Genomic DNA, 21053 nt, shown 5'->3' on the forward strand with positions numbered 1-21053 from the left:
TGACGCCAAAATGGTAACCTCTGGGAGAGCTCATGCCAATCAGTGTACTCTGGGGCCTCTTCCACCAGTGTCCTTCGCCCACCCCCACATCCCCCCACCCAGTGAGCCACAGCCAATCCCTGACTCCCTAGGAGGCTCTCCGAGATTTGTAGGTACGCCTATCCCAGGCTCCTATGGAGTTACTGCTTTGTGCTGGGTCTCAGTGTACATGAAACCTTGTGTGTGCCGTCCAAGAGTAGAGTCTCTGTTGCCTCCAGTCGTGCGGAGGTCCTGCATTCAAGCCCTGCTAGCCTTCAAAGCCAAATGCTATGGGGATTCCTCCTCCGGATGCCAGACCCTCAGGCTGGGGATCCTGACATGGGGCTCAGGACTCTCACTCTTGTGGGAAAACCTCTGCAATATGATTATTTTCCAGTCTGTGGGTCACCCACCCAACGGGTATGGGATTTGATTATGTCACGAAAGCACCCCTCCTGCTGTCTTTTTGTGGCTTCTTTGTCTTTGAATGTAAAATATCCTTTTTTATAGTTTCTAGTCTTTTTTATCAATGGTTGTTCAGCAGTTAGTTGTGATTTTGGTGCTTTTGCGAGAGCTGGTAAGCTTAAGTCCTACTCTGTCCCTTTTTTGCAGTCAAGGGACCGCTTTTAATTTGGATGCTTGCTGCGCCTTTCCTCAGTGTGTACTGGCTATTATTCCCTTGATATGGGTTGTGCAGGTACAGTGGCCCTTGTGTGCTCCCGGGTCAGCAGGGGTAGTGCTTGGCAGCTGGTGGTGGGTCTTGTATGGGTGACTGCTCTCAGTGCACTCCCTGGACAGCAGGGGCAGGGCCTGGCGCTTGCGCACAGGTTTCATATGGGTTTCTCTTTCCACGCCCTCCCGGGACAGTTGGGGCAGGGCCTGGTGCCTGCTCTCGGGTCTCATAGCAGCAGCCCGTGCCTGCCTCTGGAGCCCACTATGGTGATGATGACTTGTACCGCCCCTGGATCTCCTGTAGGTGGTGTCCTGTTGCCTGGGAGCACACACACAGGAAAAGAAGATCTTCTGGTGGTTGTGCCCCTCTCCTGGTGCAAGCCCCTGAACAGTGACACCTTGCCTCTCTGGTGAGCCCAGGCTTCTTCCGGGTACACCCTCAGTTGCCACAGTCCAGCCTCTTCAGGCTGTGTCTGTGCGCCCAACCCCCGTCTTCTCCCTGGGTCTGACCTCTGAAGCCTAGGCTTCAGCACCCAGCCCCCACCTGCACGACCGACTAGTGTCTCAGGCTGGGGAGCACAGGGCGGCGGTGCTGTTTTGACCTCTGCAAACCAGTTGCTGCGTTCTCCTCTGAGGCTCTGAAGCAACCCCTCCGTCCAGGCTGGTCTCCCTGCCAGAGAGGGGACTTCCCAGCACGAGGGAACCTTTCCTCTTTCACAGCTCCCTCGCTGGGGCACAGGTCCTGTCCCGATTCCTTCTTTCTCTTTTCCCTTTTGTTCTGCCCGGTTACGGTGGAGGTTTTCTTGTCCTTTCGGAAGTCTGAAGTCCTTCTCCTTCCTGCCAGCGCTTAGTAGGTGTTCTGTGTGAATCGTTCCAGTTGTAGATGTTTGTTTTTTGTTGTTTTTTTTTGCGGTACGCGGGCCTTTTACTGTTGTGGCCTCTCCCGTTGCGGAGCACAGGCTCCGGACGCGCAGGCTCAGCGGCCATGGCTCACGGGCCCAGCCGCTCCGCGGCATGTGGGATCTTCCCGGACTGGGGCACGAACCCGTGTCCCCTGCATCGTCAGGCAGACTTTCAACCACTGCGCCACCAGGGAAGCCCTGTAGATGTATTTTTAATGTTTCTGTGGGAGAAGGCGACCTCCATGTCCTACTCCTCCGCCATCTTGATCCCCTCTGTAATCACAGTTTCATTACTTGTGATTGGTCTGTTTATATTTTCTCTTTCTTCCTGGTTCAATCTTGGAAAGTTGTACCTTTCTAAGAATATGTCCATTTCTTCTAGGTTGCCCATTTTATTGGCATATGGTCTCCCAATGGTTTGTTCATTAGTAAGTATTTAGATGTTTATGATGTGTGAATCCTGAGTGAAAAATAGTGTTAAATCTGTAGTTACCCCCTAATGGATTAATGAAGTTTTGCCCAGAAGAGATACAGTGTTGCCTGCTTTAGTGTCTGTGTTAAAATTCATTTGCAGCTTTTGTCCCATCTGTAATTGTGTCTGTACATATGTGCTCACTGGCCAGTTTCACATTCTAGGGCTGTGCTGTTGAATATAGTACCCATTAGCCACATGTGGCTATTTAAATTTAAGTGAATAAAAATTAAATAGAATTACAGAATCAGTTCCTCCATCATACTAGGCGTGTTTCAAGAGCTAAGTAGCCACTTTGACTAGTAGCTACAGTATTGGAAAATTCTGAATTGTAAGACATTTCCACCATTCTAGGAAGTACCATTGGACGGTTCTGTTCTAGAGAGAGTTTCAACAATATTAAAGTAGTAGTAGTTCTTGTATGGATGCCTCAGGGAGCAGATCACCTTGTCCTTACTAGGTTGGCTGAACGCCTGTGGTTAGAGCTAGCATGATTAAAATAGTTTGTTCTTTTAAGCAGGTTAAACAAATGCTTTGCAATGTTGTTTATCCCAGGAGGTAGCCTGGAGATTCCAAAATTCAGGAATTCTCTATTAGTGGACCCAAATTAGTGTCATTTACTCTACTGTCTAGGTCAACCCTGAAGGCTATGCTTTTTCTTTAACATTATTCCTGGCCAGAGGTCACCCCGCCCCCTACCCCACGCCCACCTCCTCCACTTTCCTACTTGTTGATGTAAATGATCACCCATTTCCTGGTCACTATCAGCCCTCAAACATTTGTCAACTTTGGCCACTTTCCTAGAATAAATCATTGGGCAGTTTTATTGCTTTTGCACCATGAGTGACATCTTTAGCAAAAGCACCCTCCTTCCCAAAAGTATTAGCCAGCCAGGCCTGGTAAAAATAGATAACTTATCATGATGCTTCCTGTTGTGTATGATTCAAGTATCAGATCTATAAATGCTGGATGTGTCGTAGATGGAAGAACATTCTTTTGATGTACTCATAACAATTCACATGATACGGTGAAATACACATGAATCAGAATGAGGGCAAGGAGACCACGGGGCTAGGTGTTCTTTCTGTGTTTGGTGTGTTTGGATTAACAAAGGGATGAGAGTCGGGGGGAGAGGGTGAGAGCTCTAACATGTTGCTGTAACTCCTGCTGGCCTGAGAGGGGTGGGCAGGTCCTTCAGGGAGTCAACCATGATAAGAAAAAGGGTCTTAGGTCTTTTATCAAAACATATTGATATTTGTGGCTTTCTTCCCCCAGAGTTGTGGTGACATGCTGGTTAGCAGTTTACTCTCACCTGTCTATTCAAAGTCCACCCTGACCAGATAGTGTGGGTTGTAAACTAAGACACTCAGCAGAGTCTGTCCACCCTCTCCCCTGCCCCAGTCTCTGGGACCCATTAAGAAGGGAGCACACAGGGTGCTACTTTATGAACGCCTCACTTCAACTAATATTAAGCTGAGCAAAACCAGGAGGAAGCTTGGAGGCAGTGGACCAAGGGGATGAAAGACCAGAAATCTTTGTCCATGATCACCAGACATCAGAATGTGCTGTTTTCCTAGCTTTTCAATCCTGAATATACATCAGTTGTTCCATTTAACCCATCACTAAGTCTGTTCATCCTTCCTTCCAAGTACTTCTGAAATGTGTCCACTCCTCCATTCCACCACCGCAACTGAAATGACCACCATCTTTGCATTAGATTGCTCTCAATACGCCTTCACACAGCAGCCAGAGGGTGACATTGAAAAAGACAAATCTGAACATACCACCTCCCCACTTAAACCTCTTCTTGCTTAGGATAAAGACCAAATGCTCAACCTGGTCTCTTAGGACCTATCTGGCTGACCCCTGCTATACTCTGAACCTCAACTCAACCTCATTCCCTGGACCTTATTAATTATGCTTCTGTCACATAGGCTTTATTCGACTCCTATAATAAGTTAAACTTGTTCCTGCCTCCCGGCCTTTGCACATGTGTTAGCTTGTGCTTGGATAACTCTTCCCCCAGTTCCTTCTCACCTGGTCAACTCACACTCGTCCTTCACGTTATAGGTTTAGTCACCACCTCCTCTTCATGTATCACTTTTTCTCCCCTGGAACTAGGTCAGGTTGAACTTTTGTTATTTATGTGGGTGACTATTTGATTAACTCTCTTTCCCATAAGATTTATAAACTCCAGAGACAGTATTTTTTATCTTTTACTCACCATTGTAATCCCAGCTCCTAACACTATACCTGGCAGTTGAGACATGAAAAAATCTTTGTTGACCAAATAAGCAAATAGGTAAATGGTGACTTCTGTTACCTGCCAGGAGAGGAGCATGGTATACAAAGGAAGTTGTAGACTTAAGAGCCCTGGGTTCAAATCCTAACTCTGCCAACTTGTTAGCCAGGTGATCTTGGGCAAGTTGATTTACCTAGGCTTCAGTCTTCTCCTCAGTAAAATGGGCATAACCATATTTACATGGGGCTGTGAAGAGTCATGCCAAATGGGCACCCAGTAGGTTCTCAACAGACATACACATCGTCATCATCACTGTTATCGTTATTATCCTATTTGGGGACAATGGGGTAGAAAGTACTCTGGTGAGGTCACAGGGCTCCTCAGGAGGAAGTGACAGATTACACCCAAAAGGAAACAGATAGTAACATTTTTTATTAAATATTACAGTGGATCAAAAAGTACAAAATATCTCTTGCCTGCTATGTGATTGGGAAACTATTGGCACGTAATACAGTATCAAAAGCAGTAATAAGTACAATTTGGAAAACATACAAAATTGAGTGTTTATAGTTGGCTCAGCATTCTTCTGGTAGTGTTTAAACTAATGCAAAGGTTACTCAATAACCTCTCCATCGGGAAACTATATAGTATCACTGGGCCATGTTGCTATATACAAATAATCACCTTACAGAAGAGCATAGAGGTTACAGAGCTGGAGTCACCAAAAGTATACAATATTTACAACACAGGAAGGTTTAAAAAAGTATAAACAGCCAAGAGATTATGCTGCTATTCTTCAGACATATTTCAACCATGAGGAGACAAGCAGAATATCAAATACATCAACAGCCAACACTGGAATTTAAGTGCTCAAGATACTCATTGCAATGGTGTGGGTCTCACCAGGGCAGACTTGTTCCCATTTTTCTTTAAAATTGGGACAAGAGTAAAACTAGACCAGATGGGGACTTGGCTGACCACGACCATATGTGACTTGTGGGACAACAAGTGAAGAGAAATAAATGGTTCTCTTTGAAGGCACACTACATAAAATATTTTTGTGGGATCACCTCGAAATTTCCATCAGACACACCAACACAGTGAAATACAGTACTTGAGAATTCATGCACCAGGTCAGAAAGTTGTAAAGTCAATGCTGAGTTTTAACAAACCCTTCTGTATATGCCCTGATAAACAAGTGAACTTAAGAGCTTCTAGCTAGTAAATAAATAAGTCAGTCCTGTGGCAAAGATTACAAGTTCCAATCACTTACTAGAATACTTATTTCTGAAACTTGGTTGGGCTGGGTTTTGTGGGGTTTTTTTTTTCCCTTTAATGTTGAGTTGCCAAAAGTTAAGCCAGAAGTTTTTCAGAAATATTATTTAGAATCTCCAAATCTCCAGTAAATCACGGACTTAGTGCATTTTGAATTGCAACATTTCTTGGAAGCCACACTTCGTAAATAGATTTATGACTCCACTGCCAATTAGATTCCACAGTTTCCTTTACAGAACTACCAATAACAATGGTTTGATTGCACAAAGAAAGGCTTGTGCAATTCCATTCAATAATAAGGCCCCTTGAACTCAAACAATGCAAACAAAGCCCTATTTAAGACTTTTTAAAATGTAGTTCTCGGCCAATGAAGAATTCAATGGTCTTTTTGAAGGATTTCCAAGATCTCTGTTCAGAGTTTTAAAACAACACACTGCTTCTGTTGGGAATGTATACCCCCATTTCTCTTTATTTGTCCTGCTGTTTTGCCAAGGGTATGAGCTTCCTCAGACAGAAACAGTGAATCTCCTCTCGGAAGAGATGAGAAAAACAAAAGCTGGACTATGTTAACATTGTTTGAAAATGGTGTGATCGAATTCCAACATGATGAAACCAGACTGAAATCATTGCAGTGGGGAAAACAAATGCCCCATATTCAAAATGGATAGGTGAGCTCCACCAGGGACAGATGCCCCCATTTTCTTTGAGAAACGAGCTCAGAGAAACCATGTAGGATAGGATCTAGCCCATGTCAGCTGCAGAGACACCGGAGTTTCCTCCTTCTTCCATGTCCTCTGATTCTGTGACTTATTCAATCTAGTGCAGCTTCCTTCTGTGTGTCCTGGCCAGCATTCTGCCAGCTGGAATAGAGATTTTTTTCCACCCTCCATCTTGTGCAATAGCAGGATAATCTGCATTCACACATTTATAATCTAAATTCTACTAGTCTATCTATGGTTCTATTAAATATATATATATATATATATATTATTCCACAGGAAGGTAAATAAGTAATTGAAGCAAATGGAACTCTTAACACTAGGTCTCTACATTCTTTTGTTTCCACCTTTGGATATTAAGTATGCTACACTGAATATTTGGCTTCGTATCATAGAGACATTTCACTACAAATGCATGGCATGCATGGCTTGGTTTAAGAGCCACGGTTTCATTGTTTACCAGTTTTGATCATTTTGCAGTCAAGTTACCTATTTAGAAGTTGAAAATGGTCATCCATTTTCATAGAATTAAATATCTCACAGGTAAAAGACTTGGTTAACTATGGTCCTAATGTCTACCGGTAGTGGTGGGGGCAGGGGAGGGTTGACTGGGGAGTTCATCAAAGCAGTCTTATCAGCAGGGATGGGACCTGGAAGGAAAATCCACTCTCTGTGTCGATCGACTTTTAACACACTTAGAAAATGCATCCACCTTGATGTTACATCTCGGCAGCAAACGAATAAAGTGGCAAGAATGACAGTATACATTCTCTGCATCTTTCGACTGCTTGAACAGCTTGACCATTTCTTCCCAACAGTAGAAGGAATTGTTAAGTGGGCCGTATTGCCAGGTGGTTAAAAACATGACACAAATCACCCTGTGTGTGTGCAGAAGTCATGCCCCATAAACCCAAAGAGGATGGCTTTCTTTTGAACTGGGTAATCAGTTTGCCGGCTACCCCCAAAGATGTGGCCTGTGAGGTTCTTCCTGGGAATAGCGAGAAACCAACTCGATGAAGGCAATGTGACTACCTGTCACTCGAAAGACCACGGCCCTGGGCAGGTATCTGGTGCCTGGGCCTCCCGCTGTGCACTTTCTCCTGGATAGTCAAGCTCTATCTTCTTCCCAACCCCCCTTCCCAGACTGTTTAAAGGGATCAGTGCCAACACGAATGTAAATCATTTTGGCTTCTATTCTAATTTCTGAAATTCCTAAAATATGTGCGCAGCCCACAAATATGTCCTCTAGACTCTGTTGTTATTCAGCAGCTTGCTGCCAGTGAGGTTTTTGTTTTTATGATTCCTCTGGTATGTAGGACAGTTTCACAGCCTAGATAAGGTAAGTACAATGCTCGATATTTTCACATAACCCAATACTTCAAAGCAAAGCATTTGGCCGGGTAAGCAGTGTATAAGCTCTTTCAACTATGCCATTTATGAGGAAAGAAATCCTTAAGTTGCAGATTTGCAAAGGAACGTTCTTTGCACTGTTGTGTGCTCAACTGTTTCTTTGATCATTTGTTCCACTAGAATCAGTTGCTTCAATTTGTAAACAATAACATTACCACCCAAAGCTGCTCAAAATGATAAGATGTGGAAAAATTACAAACACACATCAACAACTAAGGACAGTCAGCCTTTAAAACAAAACAAAACAAAATAAAACAAAAACAAGACCTGCAAACAAAAGCGATACTGTTTAATTAAAAAAAAAAAAGGGGGGGACAAGAAGGAACTGGGAGAAAATAGGACTACCTGTATATAAATTAGGTGAGCAAACAGTGATACGGGTAGTTTTAAGAAGCAAATATATACAGTCAGTTTAACAGTGTTTACTTCTCTGGATTGTTTAATAGTGTCAAAATGAAAAATCTATTGAAGTTTCACTATACATTGCATTGATTGAACCTTGGAGAGTTTTATGAAGAGAGGGGCATCCCTTGGCATATTTGCCAGTCTTCCTTGCCCCTTCCTCTGAAATATCTGCCCTTTTTTGCCCAGATTGTTTCCTGACCATCAGAACTCAGACGGGGTCCTCTAAGTTCTTCCTGGATACACATGAATCCCCTTCACAAGATCCCCGTGCAAAGTGGACCATCTGAGGCGCGAGGGCATCTGTGTTGGCAGGGGCTCAAGACTGACCAGCCAGGGCTAGAGTCATCCCGGAAATATCAGGTATGTTCACCTCCCCTCTGGGCCCCTTTTGGCCGGGACTGATCTCACCCCGGATTAGAAGAATACTGACTTCTAATTCTACAAGCCGTCACCCCGAGGCTAAGGAGTGAAGCTCTGTTATCCACGCCATTTGGGATGCTGGGCAGAGCCAGGCTTACAGTTTTGTACTGGGGTGTACGGACGACAGCTGAGAAGATGGGAAGGCGGCTTGAGGATTTAGAGCAGCTAAAGGGTAAATGCTGTTGTGCAAAAGGTCCCCATACGAACTTCCTACAGGTGTGGCTGCAGCCAAGTGTCTGTATAGCTGCTGAGAATTCGTTGGCGACGTAAAAATTCCTCTTTGCATCACAAGTGAGTGGAAAGCCAGGGGCTGCATGAGTGGGGAAAGCACAGTCTGGTTTTTCAAGTACTGCAGAGAATGAGAATACCCAGCCGGGAGCCTGGAGTTGAGGCCCGAGTTACACAGGCTTCCAGAATACAAACCTGGGAAGATGGGGGAGGAGAGGGGCAGCTTGTGGCTTTCTGAGGCGCCCCCGGCATGCCCACCGTGCGTGGCCTTGCTGCCTTCGCTCTCCTGCTCTGAGGCCTTCTCCTTTCCAGAGACCTCCTTGGAGGGGTCCAGAGGAGACACGGCCCGGGCCTTTTTCCCGGCAATCACAAGGTCCAAATCCTCCAGGCTGCGCTTTATGGGACGCGCCGCACCAATGTTCTGGGGGCTCATTTTCCGGTGCAGGATGGGGTGGACCATGCCTTCCATCTTCCTGAAATTCTCCAGTCTCACGGGATGAGGTTTTCCCGATCTGGAAAGCGATTCAGGGTATTTTTTAGGGGCCGACATGGTCATGGGCGATACCCGACAGGCCTTGGGGTGACAGTCTCGACTCTGGCTGTTTATGACCTGGAACTGGGAGGGGCCCTTGCTCTCCTGAGGCCCGGGCGCCACGTGGGCCAGGCCCAGGGCCTTGCCCGTGGGTTTGTGGGGGTTCTTGGGAAGGCTCAGGTCGGTTGGCTGATCGTCTGTGAGGGCTTCTGCCGCAGCCGACTTCTTGTCTTGCAGATGTAGAGACGCCAGGTAGTTTACGTGGAGCTTCTCTTGGTGCTTGTGGGAGGGAAAAGCACTGTTTTCCGACTCCCCGTACATGTCCCTGCAAGGGTACTTGCATGTCTGTTCATTATGCAGGTGGCGCTCAGTGTGCCTGTAGAGGCTGTGGAGATGAGGCGACGAGTAGAAATCGGCCAGGCAGCTGGGCATGTGGGAGTGGGGAGGAGCCCTCCGCTCCAGCAGCTTCTCCTTGCCATCCTGAGCATCCTGCTTGAGGGCATAGGAGTCGGCAAGGGGGCTAAGGTGATGCTTGGAGAAGCCGCAGCGGTGGGGCTCCGATCGACCCAGCTTGTCGTGCTTCCAAATGTCATTGATGCCCTTTCTCTCCTCTGAGGGCTTGCTTCTGAAACTCTGGACGTGCTGAATCACTGACGGCCGGCTGACTGCCACGTGGTCAGTGCTTTGGCCGTGATGGGCCTGGGACAAACCCGAACAGCGGTCGTCCCTCACAATCAGTTTCTTTCTGCTGATCAAAGGGGGTGGGGAGCCATAGGGGTAGCTGCTGGAGAGGCCGGCCCCGCTTACTTGGGACAAAAGTTTTTTCTTGGCCAGCGGGGACATGATGCCTGGGTTGCCCCTCGAGTAGAGCAGGGGCGTGTAATTAAGTCCATGGTTCTCATTCATGGGCCCAGTCAAGTCTTTGTCTTTGAACATGTCAAATGACTGGACCACAAGGACCTTCGGGGTCTGCTTGAGCGCACTGTGGATGTCGTCACTGCCCAGCTGGTCCACCTTCACGGTGCAGTTGGCGATATAATCCGCCATTGCGGGGAGTTTGTCATCCTCCATTTCACTCTGGTTTGCCAGTGGTGGCTGCGTGGTGGGGTAGCCGGGGAAGGACGCTTCTTGGAGTTCATTTTCAGGGCTCTCTGTAAAACAGCAGGGCTTGGGTTCTTGTTTGGAGTCCAGGAGAGCCCGGGGAGAGGTGCGCGACTGTTTGCCAGCCCCGGGGATCGGGGCTGGATCCCTTTCGGGGGCCGGAGGGGCACTCGCGAGTGGAGGGGCAGGCCCCTCCTCTCCTGCCTCCTCGTTGCTGGCACCCTGATCTGTGTCGTCGTCCTTTTCTGGGTCTGCTCGGGACACCAGGGGCCTTGCTGCAAAATCCTGGTACCCTTCCACTTTTTTCTTTGTGTCTGCTACTGGGAGAGGCTCAGTGATGCTCTTCTGGTGTAAAGTCTCTTGTTCCTTCTCTTGCTCTGACGAAACCTGATAAAATATTGCAAAAGATAGTCAGAAGGAAGCCAAATGCGTTGACACTTTATGCTATGAAATAAGATATTACACACAGCCGTTTTTTGAAAACAGCCTTTTCAGTCAGCTCATGGGAGTCTCTGTAAAGCTTTATTACTCCCCAATCATGGCTCTAAACAAAGAAATATAAATTACAGAAACATTAGGGAAAATATGCATATTCACTCCAGTCCCTTATGAGATACCTATCAAAATAGCAAAGTATTATGTACTGCCAGTATACAGTCATATCACTCCTTGATTCTAATATATAGTTTAATTCTGAGGTTGTTTTCTTGTCAAATCAGTCAATTATCCAAATGGGTTTTAAATTACATGTTGTGGTTTATGACACTTTGGAGAAAGATTTTTTTAGAATCTCTCTTTCAAAAATGCAACCCCGTGTCAACAACAAACTTACTAAAACCCCTTGTTTTTTCTTCGAGAGAGCAAACCCCGTCCTGACGTGTTCAGTATGATGTGTTAAATTAGCAATGCTTAAGTGTTAATAATTTCTACCCAGTGCCGTATGACATGCAGATAAAGCTAAAATATTGAAAAATTATGCAGATGCCACGTCAGCCTGTCTACCTGAGGGGCAGAAGGACTCCAGGTCCTTCTAGGCTGCAGCAAACTACATTTCCATTAAAGCTGAAAATGAAATTGTCAAAATTCAAGCAGTGAGTGCCACAACACATACAGCTTTTCTGTTCACTGAAATAAGTTGTAGTCGATGAGATGGATGGTCTTTATGTGTCCCCACTGACAGAAGTTGTGGGCACAGTTCGACTCATTCATTGCATTACGTAGCTGTGCAGACTTTGGCCTTAGAAGGTCATCTTAACTTTCTACCTGTGACCCAGGGGGACTGGCAAGTTCTTTCAAAACTTCTGTCATTCTGCCCTGACGTGTCTTGGTGGAGAACAGTCACAAAACGGTGATGTTGAGATGGTCTTCCCCCACCTCCCCGCAAACTCATCCCTTGAATAATTTTCTTCTTTGTGAAGGAAAGAAGTGTCTACCACTTTAGCATCTTCAGGCAAGATTGAGGATGCTGGTGTAGGGATGCATAGGAACAAAAGTTTTAAGGAACCATACCCATTTCATAGATATTTCTCCTTAAATCCGCTTCAAGATAGCCCTCTGTTTTAGGGATACTTAGCATCATTCTTTTCCTTTCTTTGTTTTTGTACTAATAGCTGCCTTTTCCAGTACAAGTACCATTACTTGTTCTACATTAACAGTCATCATTGGTCTCGTGAGCTTATACATTACATGAAAATATAGAAAAATGACTACGGCTAGGGAAAAAGGCATATTGCATTTCAGTGTCAGTCTCTGATGGCGCTGTGGGGGAGTCTCAGCCCCACTGATGTCTCTATGACCTAGGCCTTCAGGTACATGGAGTTCTAGGTTTTTGGTTGTAAACAGGTTTAGGAGGTCATTGAAAGCTAGGCAGGAAAAAAAAAAAAAGTAAAGGACCCTTTTTGTAGGATGGCATTTTATGATTTGCCTTAGTATATTAAATGGTACCTTCCCACCACACAGCTTATAATCTGATTACTTGAAGATAGTGGGTTTGACTAGAAGGGCTTTTTAAGCCCTCCTATCTCCAAATTAAAAACAATGACAATAATAACAACAACAATAAAATTCAACCCCCAGACACACCGTGAGGAGAGAGATACTTGCTATGTATAGAAATAGCAATACAAAATACACTATACATAGCAAGTATACATAGCGATATACTTGCTATGTATACTTGCTATGTATAGTGTATTTCTATAGAGAGAGAGAAATATACTTGTTATATATATATAACACGGGTCTGTGTAGGAGGCGGGGAGCGATTCTGATCTTTGGGTCAACCTTGGAGAGAGGGTGTGGGATTCCAGGTAGTTTAGATAACCTGATCATAATGACCTCGGTCCCTTAGATACTTGAAGTCCCTGAAGGGAACCTGTGGGGGCCTATAGGAAACAGGGAGCCTTAAGGCTTTCAGGATTTCTGTGGACTGCAGGGCACCGGGCTCTACTCTTGACAGCGGTCGCCTCCCAAGCTGACAGGCTCAGGGCAATGGCTTGAGGATTCCTCCCCCAACTCACAAAGCAGCCCTTTCAATTCTCACGCCCGGAGTGGAGCCATTCAAAGGCCAGCTGGCCTCTTGGTCCTCAGTTTGTCCCCTGGTGCTTTGGCAATGCTGTACATATGGTATCTAATAGAACTCACTGATCCCAAGCCCTATAATAAATCACCAGACCAACAGGATAAAGGGAGAATGGAATGTAAGCCTTAACTTGGAATTTCCTTGCTTTTGGCCATTTATGTTGCAAGCTTGCAGATGTTTAGAAATCTCTGCATCATCCCCCCCCTTTTAATTATTAGAGCTTAAAATAATTATGAAACAAAAATTAAAGCAAATTTCTCTTCTTGGTATTAATATTATCTTCTTACACAGGAGTCAGTTGGGTAAGTTAATTTCTAGTTAGGAGGCTGGTGTGTGTGTTTTAAGCTGGTGTTTAATTAGAGAGTCTCTTATGTGTTCATTATAAACCTGATTTTTAGGGGGTGTTTAATATCAGCACCAAAGTTCCCTCTGGGGTTGAATCTTAGAACGTGCTGTCTTCAGATGTGGCTGCTAAGTTTGGTTTGGTTTGGTTTTTTTTTTTTTAATGGGCGGCAGAGATTTTTTTATTATTCATCTTGAAACAGAGCCCAGCTCATCCCCCATGACTGTCTGGACGATGATAGTAACGGCTTCTACCAGAGAGCTGCTGGGGGCTGTGGGTAGCTGGGGCCTGTTTTAAAAGGTTCAGAAACTACCTGTTAACAAGACAGATAATCATGGCTTCAGAGGAACCATTTCAAAATTCCCCTATAAATAATACGTACTTAAGATGTTTCTAAATTGGTCTCAACCCAAGTCTGGTGCACAGAGGTCAATTAATGGAGGCAAACAAGTCTCTGAAGTTTTTAGGACAGTCCTGCAGAGACACAGCAGATCCCACAATGCGTGTTTTAAAGTCACACCAACTCCTCAGACAGGCTGGCTGTGAAATGGCAGAGAAGCCACATCTTTCACATGGGAGTCCCTTGGCTTTAAGAGCTGAAGCTCTGGCTCCTTCTATCTCAAAGTCGGGTCTGCTCTCAGTTTTCTACAGAGTGTTTGCTTCCTTCTAGATCCTATTCTTGGCCTATCCCATTCAATCCATGTGCTGCCCCGAAAGGCCCACTATTCAGGGAATGGTGAAGTTTAGATGATTAGGTTTCTTAGTCTGGTGGTGTCTCTGGCAGGGATGCAGCTGTGGATGCAGGGCTCCAGAAGACCCTGAGGCAGGACCAACCTCACAGAGGTATTTCTGTGGAGGAGCCCGACTCACCTCTGATGCATGCTGGGGCTTCGGGGCATTCTCTTTTTCTTTCTTGCTCTTAGAGATTTCGTGTTTGATGCGTTTGCCTCCTGATACTTTTGTTTTATTCTCGTTTTCCTGTGAATTGTTCTCCTGTTTTCGAGGTTTGATTGGAGGCAGGGGCTTATCTTCCTCTCCTTTAATAAACCTTTCATACGGCAGGATTAATCTACAAGGGTATCAGAAGAGAGGCTCGGTCAGGGCAGGCAGTTCCAGTAGTGTCGATGCTATGGGGGTTTACTTTCTTGTCTCCCCGGTCAAAACCAGCACCTGGTAGCTTACATCCTGCTTTCTTTGCAAGACCTCTTTCTTGTTTTGCGAAGCTGTACACCGAGGATACCAATGGACACATCCAAAGTCACATCATTATCACTGCCCCTGGGACCTGGCTAAATGCTGATAACCACATCACAGAAATAGCAACTATAATGCTAGCTGCCATTCATTTATCATTCTGCCAGCAGCTGTTTATTGAGCACTAACTGTGTGTCAGGCAGTGTTCTAGGCACCAAGATACAGCAGCGAGCAAGATATTCAAGGCCCCTGAGGCTTACGTTCCAGTAAAGTACTAGTCTGTGCCAGGTGATGCCCTGGGTACGTTATGTGGGTTATTTCACGTCATGTCCACGACATCCCTGTGGCCAGGTGACGCCCTGGGTGCGTTATGTGGGTTATTTCACGTCATGTCCACGACATCCCTGTGGCCAGGTGACGCCCTGGGTGCGTTATGTGGGTTATTTCACGTCATGTCCACGACATCCCTGTGGCCAGGTGACGCCCTGGGTGCGTTATGTGGGTTATTTCACGTCATGTCCACGACATCCCTGTGGCCAGGTGACGCCCTGGGTGCGTTATGTGGGTTATTTCACGTCATGTCCACGACATCCCTGTGGCCAGGTGACGCCCTGGGTGCGTTATGTGGGTTATTTCACGTCATGTCCACGACATCCCTGTGGCCAGGTGACGCCCTGGGTGCGTTATGTGGGTTATTTCACGTCATGTCCACGACATCCCTGTGGCCAGGTGACGCCCTGGGTGCGTTATGTGGGTTATTTCACGTCATGTCCACGACATCCCTGTGGCCAGGTGACGCCCTGGGTGCGTTATGTGGGTTATTTCACGTCATGTCCACGACATCCCTGTGGCCAGGTGACGCCCTGGGTGCGTTATGTGGGTTATTTCACGTCATGTCCACGACATCCCTGTGGCCAGGTGACGCCCTGGGTGCGTTATGTGGGTTATTTCACGTCATGTCCACGACATCCCTGTGGAGTATTTGCTGTTATTGTTGTTGTTATTATTATTCCCTTTTCAACAGATGAGGCAACTGAGGCCCAAAAAGGCTAAATAATTTGCCTGAGTCACCCCATTTGTTAGATGTGGAGTCTGAACCTAGTTCTGCCTGTCTCCCAAGTTTGCGTTCATTCATGTCAAAATATAGACCAGACACTTAAGATAAAGAGGTTACGGGAGGGGAGCGCAGCACAGCGGGAGATGGCTGTCTTACCCAGAGCTCTTGGGGTGGGAGCAGGTGCCTCCCACAGGAGAAGCTCTGTTTTGGGGTGCCAAGTTAAAGAGGGCCCCAGAGAGAAGGCAGGCAGGCAGAACGTTCAAGCCACAAAAATCAGAGGGCTGAAAAATTCAAGCATTTTAATTATATAACTTTTTAAACAAAATACATAAAATTGCTCTAAAAAGAGAAACATCAAACAGCTCTTGTTTTAATGTTTTCCCTTTGCGATGTAGCGCTTGATCTGAAAGGGAAAAATAGCTGATGTAATTAAACGGGATGGATTGCATTACAATCTCAGTTTCAACTTCAGTGATTAAAGTTTTTATAATGCATTTGGTATGATTAATGACTCACTGTGGGATTAATACAAGACTCAGCCTTAAAAATATGAACTTTAATACAGCAAACATAATTTGTTTTAAATAAGACAAGTTGACTCAATGAAGAAAATGTACTTGGCTTATAAACAACATAAATCTGTTCAAATATTGGGAACCGTAATTATTTTTAAACTAAGATTCCCAGGCAAAAACTTCTTTGGCTTGGATATTTGTTAGCTATCCTAAAACTGGTTTCTAACTATGCAATCTGGATCACAACTACTTAAACGTACACAACTGTTCGGGTTTCTGAGTACAGACGTGGGGACATGTGCGATCATGATATTTCACTCTTTAATAAAATACCAAGTAAATTACGGGAAAATCAAATCTCAGTGTATAGCAATTAGAAACAAAAGTCATTACTGAGCATGCTCAGGCAAGGTATGTGCAAGAAGGCGTGAATAATAGTTTTGAGCCCTGCGTCTGGCAGTGGGCCAGCCATGAAGATCAACACAGCCCATGGGGAATAGTTATCTTCAGATCCCATTACAAGCTGAGTTTAAACATGTTACAGCTGCTAAAACTGGAAACTGTTCTCTCTATGTGGACTTTACTAAAATAATATATGGCTGCCAAATACCTGCTTCCCACTGTAATATTACAGTTAATGTTTATATAATAAAAAGCATAACTAAGCAGAAGAGAGAAAAAAAGCAATCTTGTTCATACTTGAATGTATTCCGTCTCATCTGTAAAGTCCCCAACATTCCCCCCAGTTGCTTTTATCTGCATGGTTCTGCCAGGGACTTTATCCCCTTCAGCAGTGGCAGGTTGGGGATTTTTGTCCGGGAGCAAAATGCATTGAATATTTTAAATTAGGAAAAATATGTTAAATTGACTTTAATGAAAACATATTTTTATTGTTAGGACAGATAGGTTTGTTTTACTTTTGTTTGGTTGCCATGGGAACCCAAGGAGCATTGAAGTCTGGGTATTCCAATGGTTATTGTTTGTTGGTACCACCCTCCCCGCAAACTCCACTCTCTAATTGAGATGGTGGCACCATGAGGGAGGGGACTCCCTTCACTAAGGATGACAGCATTACCTCTGACTGTGGGGAAGGGGGTGAGAGGAAGCAGAGAACTGGCTGGGAGAGACACCCAAGGTGAGGGACCCCTCACCTCAGGTCCAGAGAGTTCTGGGCCAACCCAGCTTTCTAGATGGGTGCTAAGGAGACTTTAATTTCCTCGCACAATTTTGCAAGTTCAAGAAGCAGGGCAACACTTCTATTTCATTTCTTTCTTTTTTTTTTTTCCTTCCCTTCACTCAGCTCAGCAGCTGGCTGGCTGACAGCAGTAAAAAATACATTTCACTTTGCTGGTCAAAGGCCTAAAGCCAGAAGCAGGAAATCTGGAATTAAATGTTTCTTGTATCTGGAAAGAGGCATGACTAAGGTAAAACTGAATCCAAACACAAACCCTGCTTGTTCAAGGCTTCCAGAGGGAGAGTGTGTGTGAGTGTGTGTGAGTGTGTGTGTGTGTGTGTGTGTAAAGGTCAAGTGAGTGTTTTTTTTCCCTTCTAAATCACTGAAAGATAATTATAGTGGCTCAGGGAATAAAGGCTCCCGAAATAAAACAAGAAAGGCAGCAGCTAAAAGGAAACAAGTAGAAATATGACCAGCTAAGCCCTGAAGAGCAGACAGAGCTCTTCTCACCCGGCACACAAACAATCGCTGTTCATATAGTGATTTCCGTTTGGTACGATTTTCACTGAATGTTTTTTCAGTTATCCTGTCATGGTACAACACAATTACCCCACAGGATATGATCTTATCATCTGATTATTAGAAGTTTCTACACAGTACAGAGGACGAAAGCTATTATAGGTTTCTGAACATTTAAACGTTTAACGTACATGCGATACCATTGAAAACAGGTTAGCCAACATAAGGTCAACATTGCCTAATGCAGCGAGCGTTGTATGAAGAATTTAGTATAATGCAACATGACTGCACCTTACAACAAAGATTTAATCAGCCTCTAAACTGTACAGATAAAAGCAAAAATGCACCCCAGCCCCTAAGAACTCATTACACAGGAGAAATATTTTCAATGGGCTGCAACTCTAAGAATGTGGTTTGGGTTTCTGGTGGATGGAAGTAATAGGGAAGGGAAGCAATATATTCATTAGAAAATCCAGAGAAATTCCCCCTCCCACCCCCCCAATCTAATGTAGTCCGAGGATTGAAAGCTAGGCAGATAAATGGGCCTTTACTATTATCGAGATTTCAGATTAGCAAAATGCTTACTTACGATGCCGTTAATGGATCTGAAATAGGTAAGCCATCATGTATTAAAAAAAATAACATCTTTCCATAGGCATAAGAATTGTAGCAGCATGAGATTTTATTTTTCCCTAGGAATAATACAAGAATAACATTTTCCACCCCAAAGCAGAAACAGTAGGGGAGCCTTTTTCTATCACAGAGATTCTTACTAAATTCAGTCACTGTGAAAAGCAAGATTTTTTTCTCCTTTTTTTTTTTTCCTTAAATAAAGACAACTTAAAACCAACCCAAGTTAAAATGAACAAATCAGTGGCATTATAACCTTGATTTATTAGCGTCTGAGCCACTAAATTATCATCATACAAGAAACTGCTGGTTTGAAAAGATTTCTGCTTTGTTAAATCTCAAGTTAAATAACGGTGCTCAGTGTACTAGGTTTTTAGATCTGCCTCATCTGATATTATGAAAAATTCAATACATTTCTCTTCAGCAGAAGTCAAGGGTCAGCAAATCTATTACTGTAATGTAAGTAATCTGGCAACCTGCCAACTCTTTCTCCCTTTTATTATTTTTTTAAACACGAAGGCAGATAATTTTATATTTACAAATTCTGAAATCCTCCAGGGCCTTGCCTCTCTTTCTCAACAAAAAGCAGCAGCCTCATATTCAAGAAATGAATATTGCACGTGTCCTCATCATTTGCATTTCATACAAAAGAAGAAAAGACCCTTCATCTTTATTAGGCAACATTCCCCTTCCCTCCCCATAGACAGAGGAAAAATAATGTCAAATCTCATCAGAACGGGTAACCACTAATGTCTCCTGTATTGACTAATGCTTTCATGGAATGACTGACTTTGGGGCCAAAACATTTAGCAAACAGTGCTTAAGACGAGAAATGAGAATCCATGTATTTATAGAGCTCTGAAAAATATTATAAGAATGTCTAGGACTGATTCAGTCTGAAGAGTTAGAAGAAGTGGCAAATCTTTTTTTTTTTTTAATTAATTAATTAATTAATTTGTCTTTGGCCGTGTTGGGTCTTTGTTGTTGGGCGTGGGCTTTCTCTAGTTGCAGCGAGCAGGGGCTACTGTTCGTTGCGGTACACGGTCTTATCATTGCAGTGGCTTCTCTTGTTGCAGAGCACTGGCCCTAGGTGAGTGGGCTTCATCAGTTGTGGCACGGGGGCTCAGTAGTTGTGGCATGCAGGCTCTAGAGCACAGGCTCAGTAGTTGTGGCGCACGGGCCTAGTTGCTCCACGGCATAGTGGCAAATATTTAGGGTTGTATTTGAACCTCAAACTTACCCTAGTTACTTCATAGGCACTTTGATGCTATCAAACCAGTGAACAATTCCAGGCCCAGATTTCTACTGGTGCCTTTGGAGCAGAATGTTTTAGGGGCAGAGGGGATAAAGTTGGCGTGCATATCAGGGCAAAAATGCTACTACTATTCTTTTAACTATTAGGTTTTATCGTGGCATTAGAAAAGAAATGACATATTGGTTCCACTGGGGCTTCAGACCTGATCTGATCCCAAATGGAGTTATTATACCTCCAAGTTGATTCCAGGGTCGATAAATTCTAAGGTTTGGCCAGACATTTCCCTTCTCAGCCAGAAACTGAAAATATATAACTTCGCTGTGAAGTGTGGGGAAGCACTCTTTCACCAAATATGGAGCCAATAGAAGGTATGTTTTTCCTTTTTGAAGATGAAGTACACACACTTGTTAAGGTTCCAAGAAACAGGGAAAGTTCTAATCTCACATACTGTTCACCTCCAGCTCAAGGTACCAGACCATTACTCTAAAAATGTCTAAAGAGCATTTGTCGGGGGGAGCTATGTCAACGTGCGGAGCAGTGGGAATGTTTCCTCAGTGGGCACAACACTGGTTGAGTATAATGGCCATTATGCCGTTTTGTTCCTATTCTTTTAAAAGCCAGACTCTATCTAAGAAAAAATGTGGGCTCCAGATGAAGATCTCCACCAGTTTATGGTGTAAGTGTCAGTGGAGCAGAAAAAAGATCAGTCACAAAGAGAGCTGAGAAAGAGGACTTGAGTGTCAGTTTCTGACACTCAAAGCTCAAAGATGTGAACTCAAAGCTTTGAGCACCGAACCACGGAGGGAGGTGCCATGCTGACATGTAGGCCACGGAGAATAAGCCAGCGGCAGGACCCACCTGAGCCTAGAAGACGGTGGGAGAATGCAACATGGGTTCTGTGTGAAAGACTTAGCTTGCCCATGAGCTACCAACGGTAAACTGTACAGAGCTCTTTAAAAAGGAAGTAGGTATGAAGAGCACCATTTGTATTCTACTCTAAGATACGTAAAAGGCACGTGGCCCGTTATTATCAACGACCATTATCAATGGCCACTCGTCTTCAGAAAACCTCTGCCTTGGGAAAATAATCGGCTCACTAGGGGCTTCATTACCTACTCAAGGGCAAGCAGAAGATGAACAAGAAAACCTTTTGAAGGCACTAATTTTCTCCCTTTGCCCCAGTGGTGGGAGAGTTGTTTCTGAGGCCCATTGATGACTCTTGGCCTTCCCACAGTTGTGGAGTAATAACTGTGACCCTAACTAAGCAAAGAGAGGAAAGAAAGGTGCTGGGATCCCTGGCTTGATGGATGGTGGCTTGACTCCCATGAAGGAGGGTCAGCGTGAGAGACGCAGCTCCAGGATGACAGGCCCCTGAACTGAATACATTTG

The 21053-nt window shown here is 44.7% G+C and overlaps 1 protein-coding gene across 3 annotated transcripts in view; it reads right to left on the minus strand.

Annotated features, from left to right (window-relative positions):
* Positions 1-4717: 4717 nt before the first annotated feature.
* The window catches only part of ARID5B (AT-rich interaction domain 5B), a 184850-nt gene continuing 168514 nt past the window's right edge, over positions 4718-21053 (minus strand). For all 3 annotated transcript variants that reach the window (XM_024765210.1, XM_024765211.1, XM_024765212.1), the window contains 2 exons: positions 14191-14389; positions 4718-10783 (listed from right to left, as the gene is read on the minus strand). In XM_024765210.1, coding sequence (XP_024620978.1) covers positions 8630-10783; positions 14191-14389 — 2353 coding nt within the window. In that variant the 3' untranslated portion in view covers positions 4718-8629. The remainder of the gene's footprint in view (positions 10784-14190; positions 14390-21053) is intronic.

Source organism: Neophocaena asiaeorientalis, unplaced genomic scaffold (assembly GCF_003031525.2).
Source record: "Neophocaena asiaeorientalis asiaeorientalis breed wild unplaced genomic scaffold, Neophocaena_asiaeorientalis_V1.1 scaffold183, whole genome shotgun sequence".
Lineage (NCBI taxonomy): Eukaryota > Metazoa > Chordata > Mammalia > Artiodactyla > Phocoenidae > Neophocaena > Neophocaena asiaeorientalis.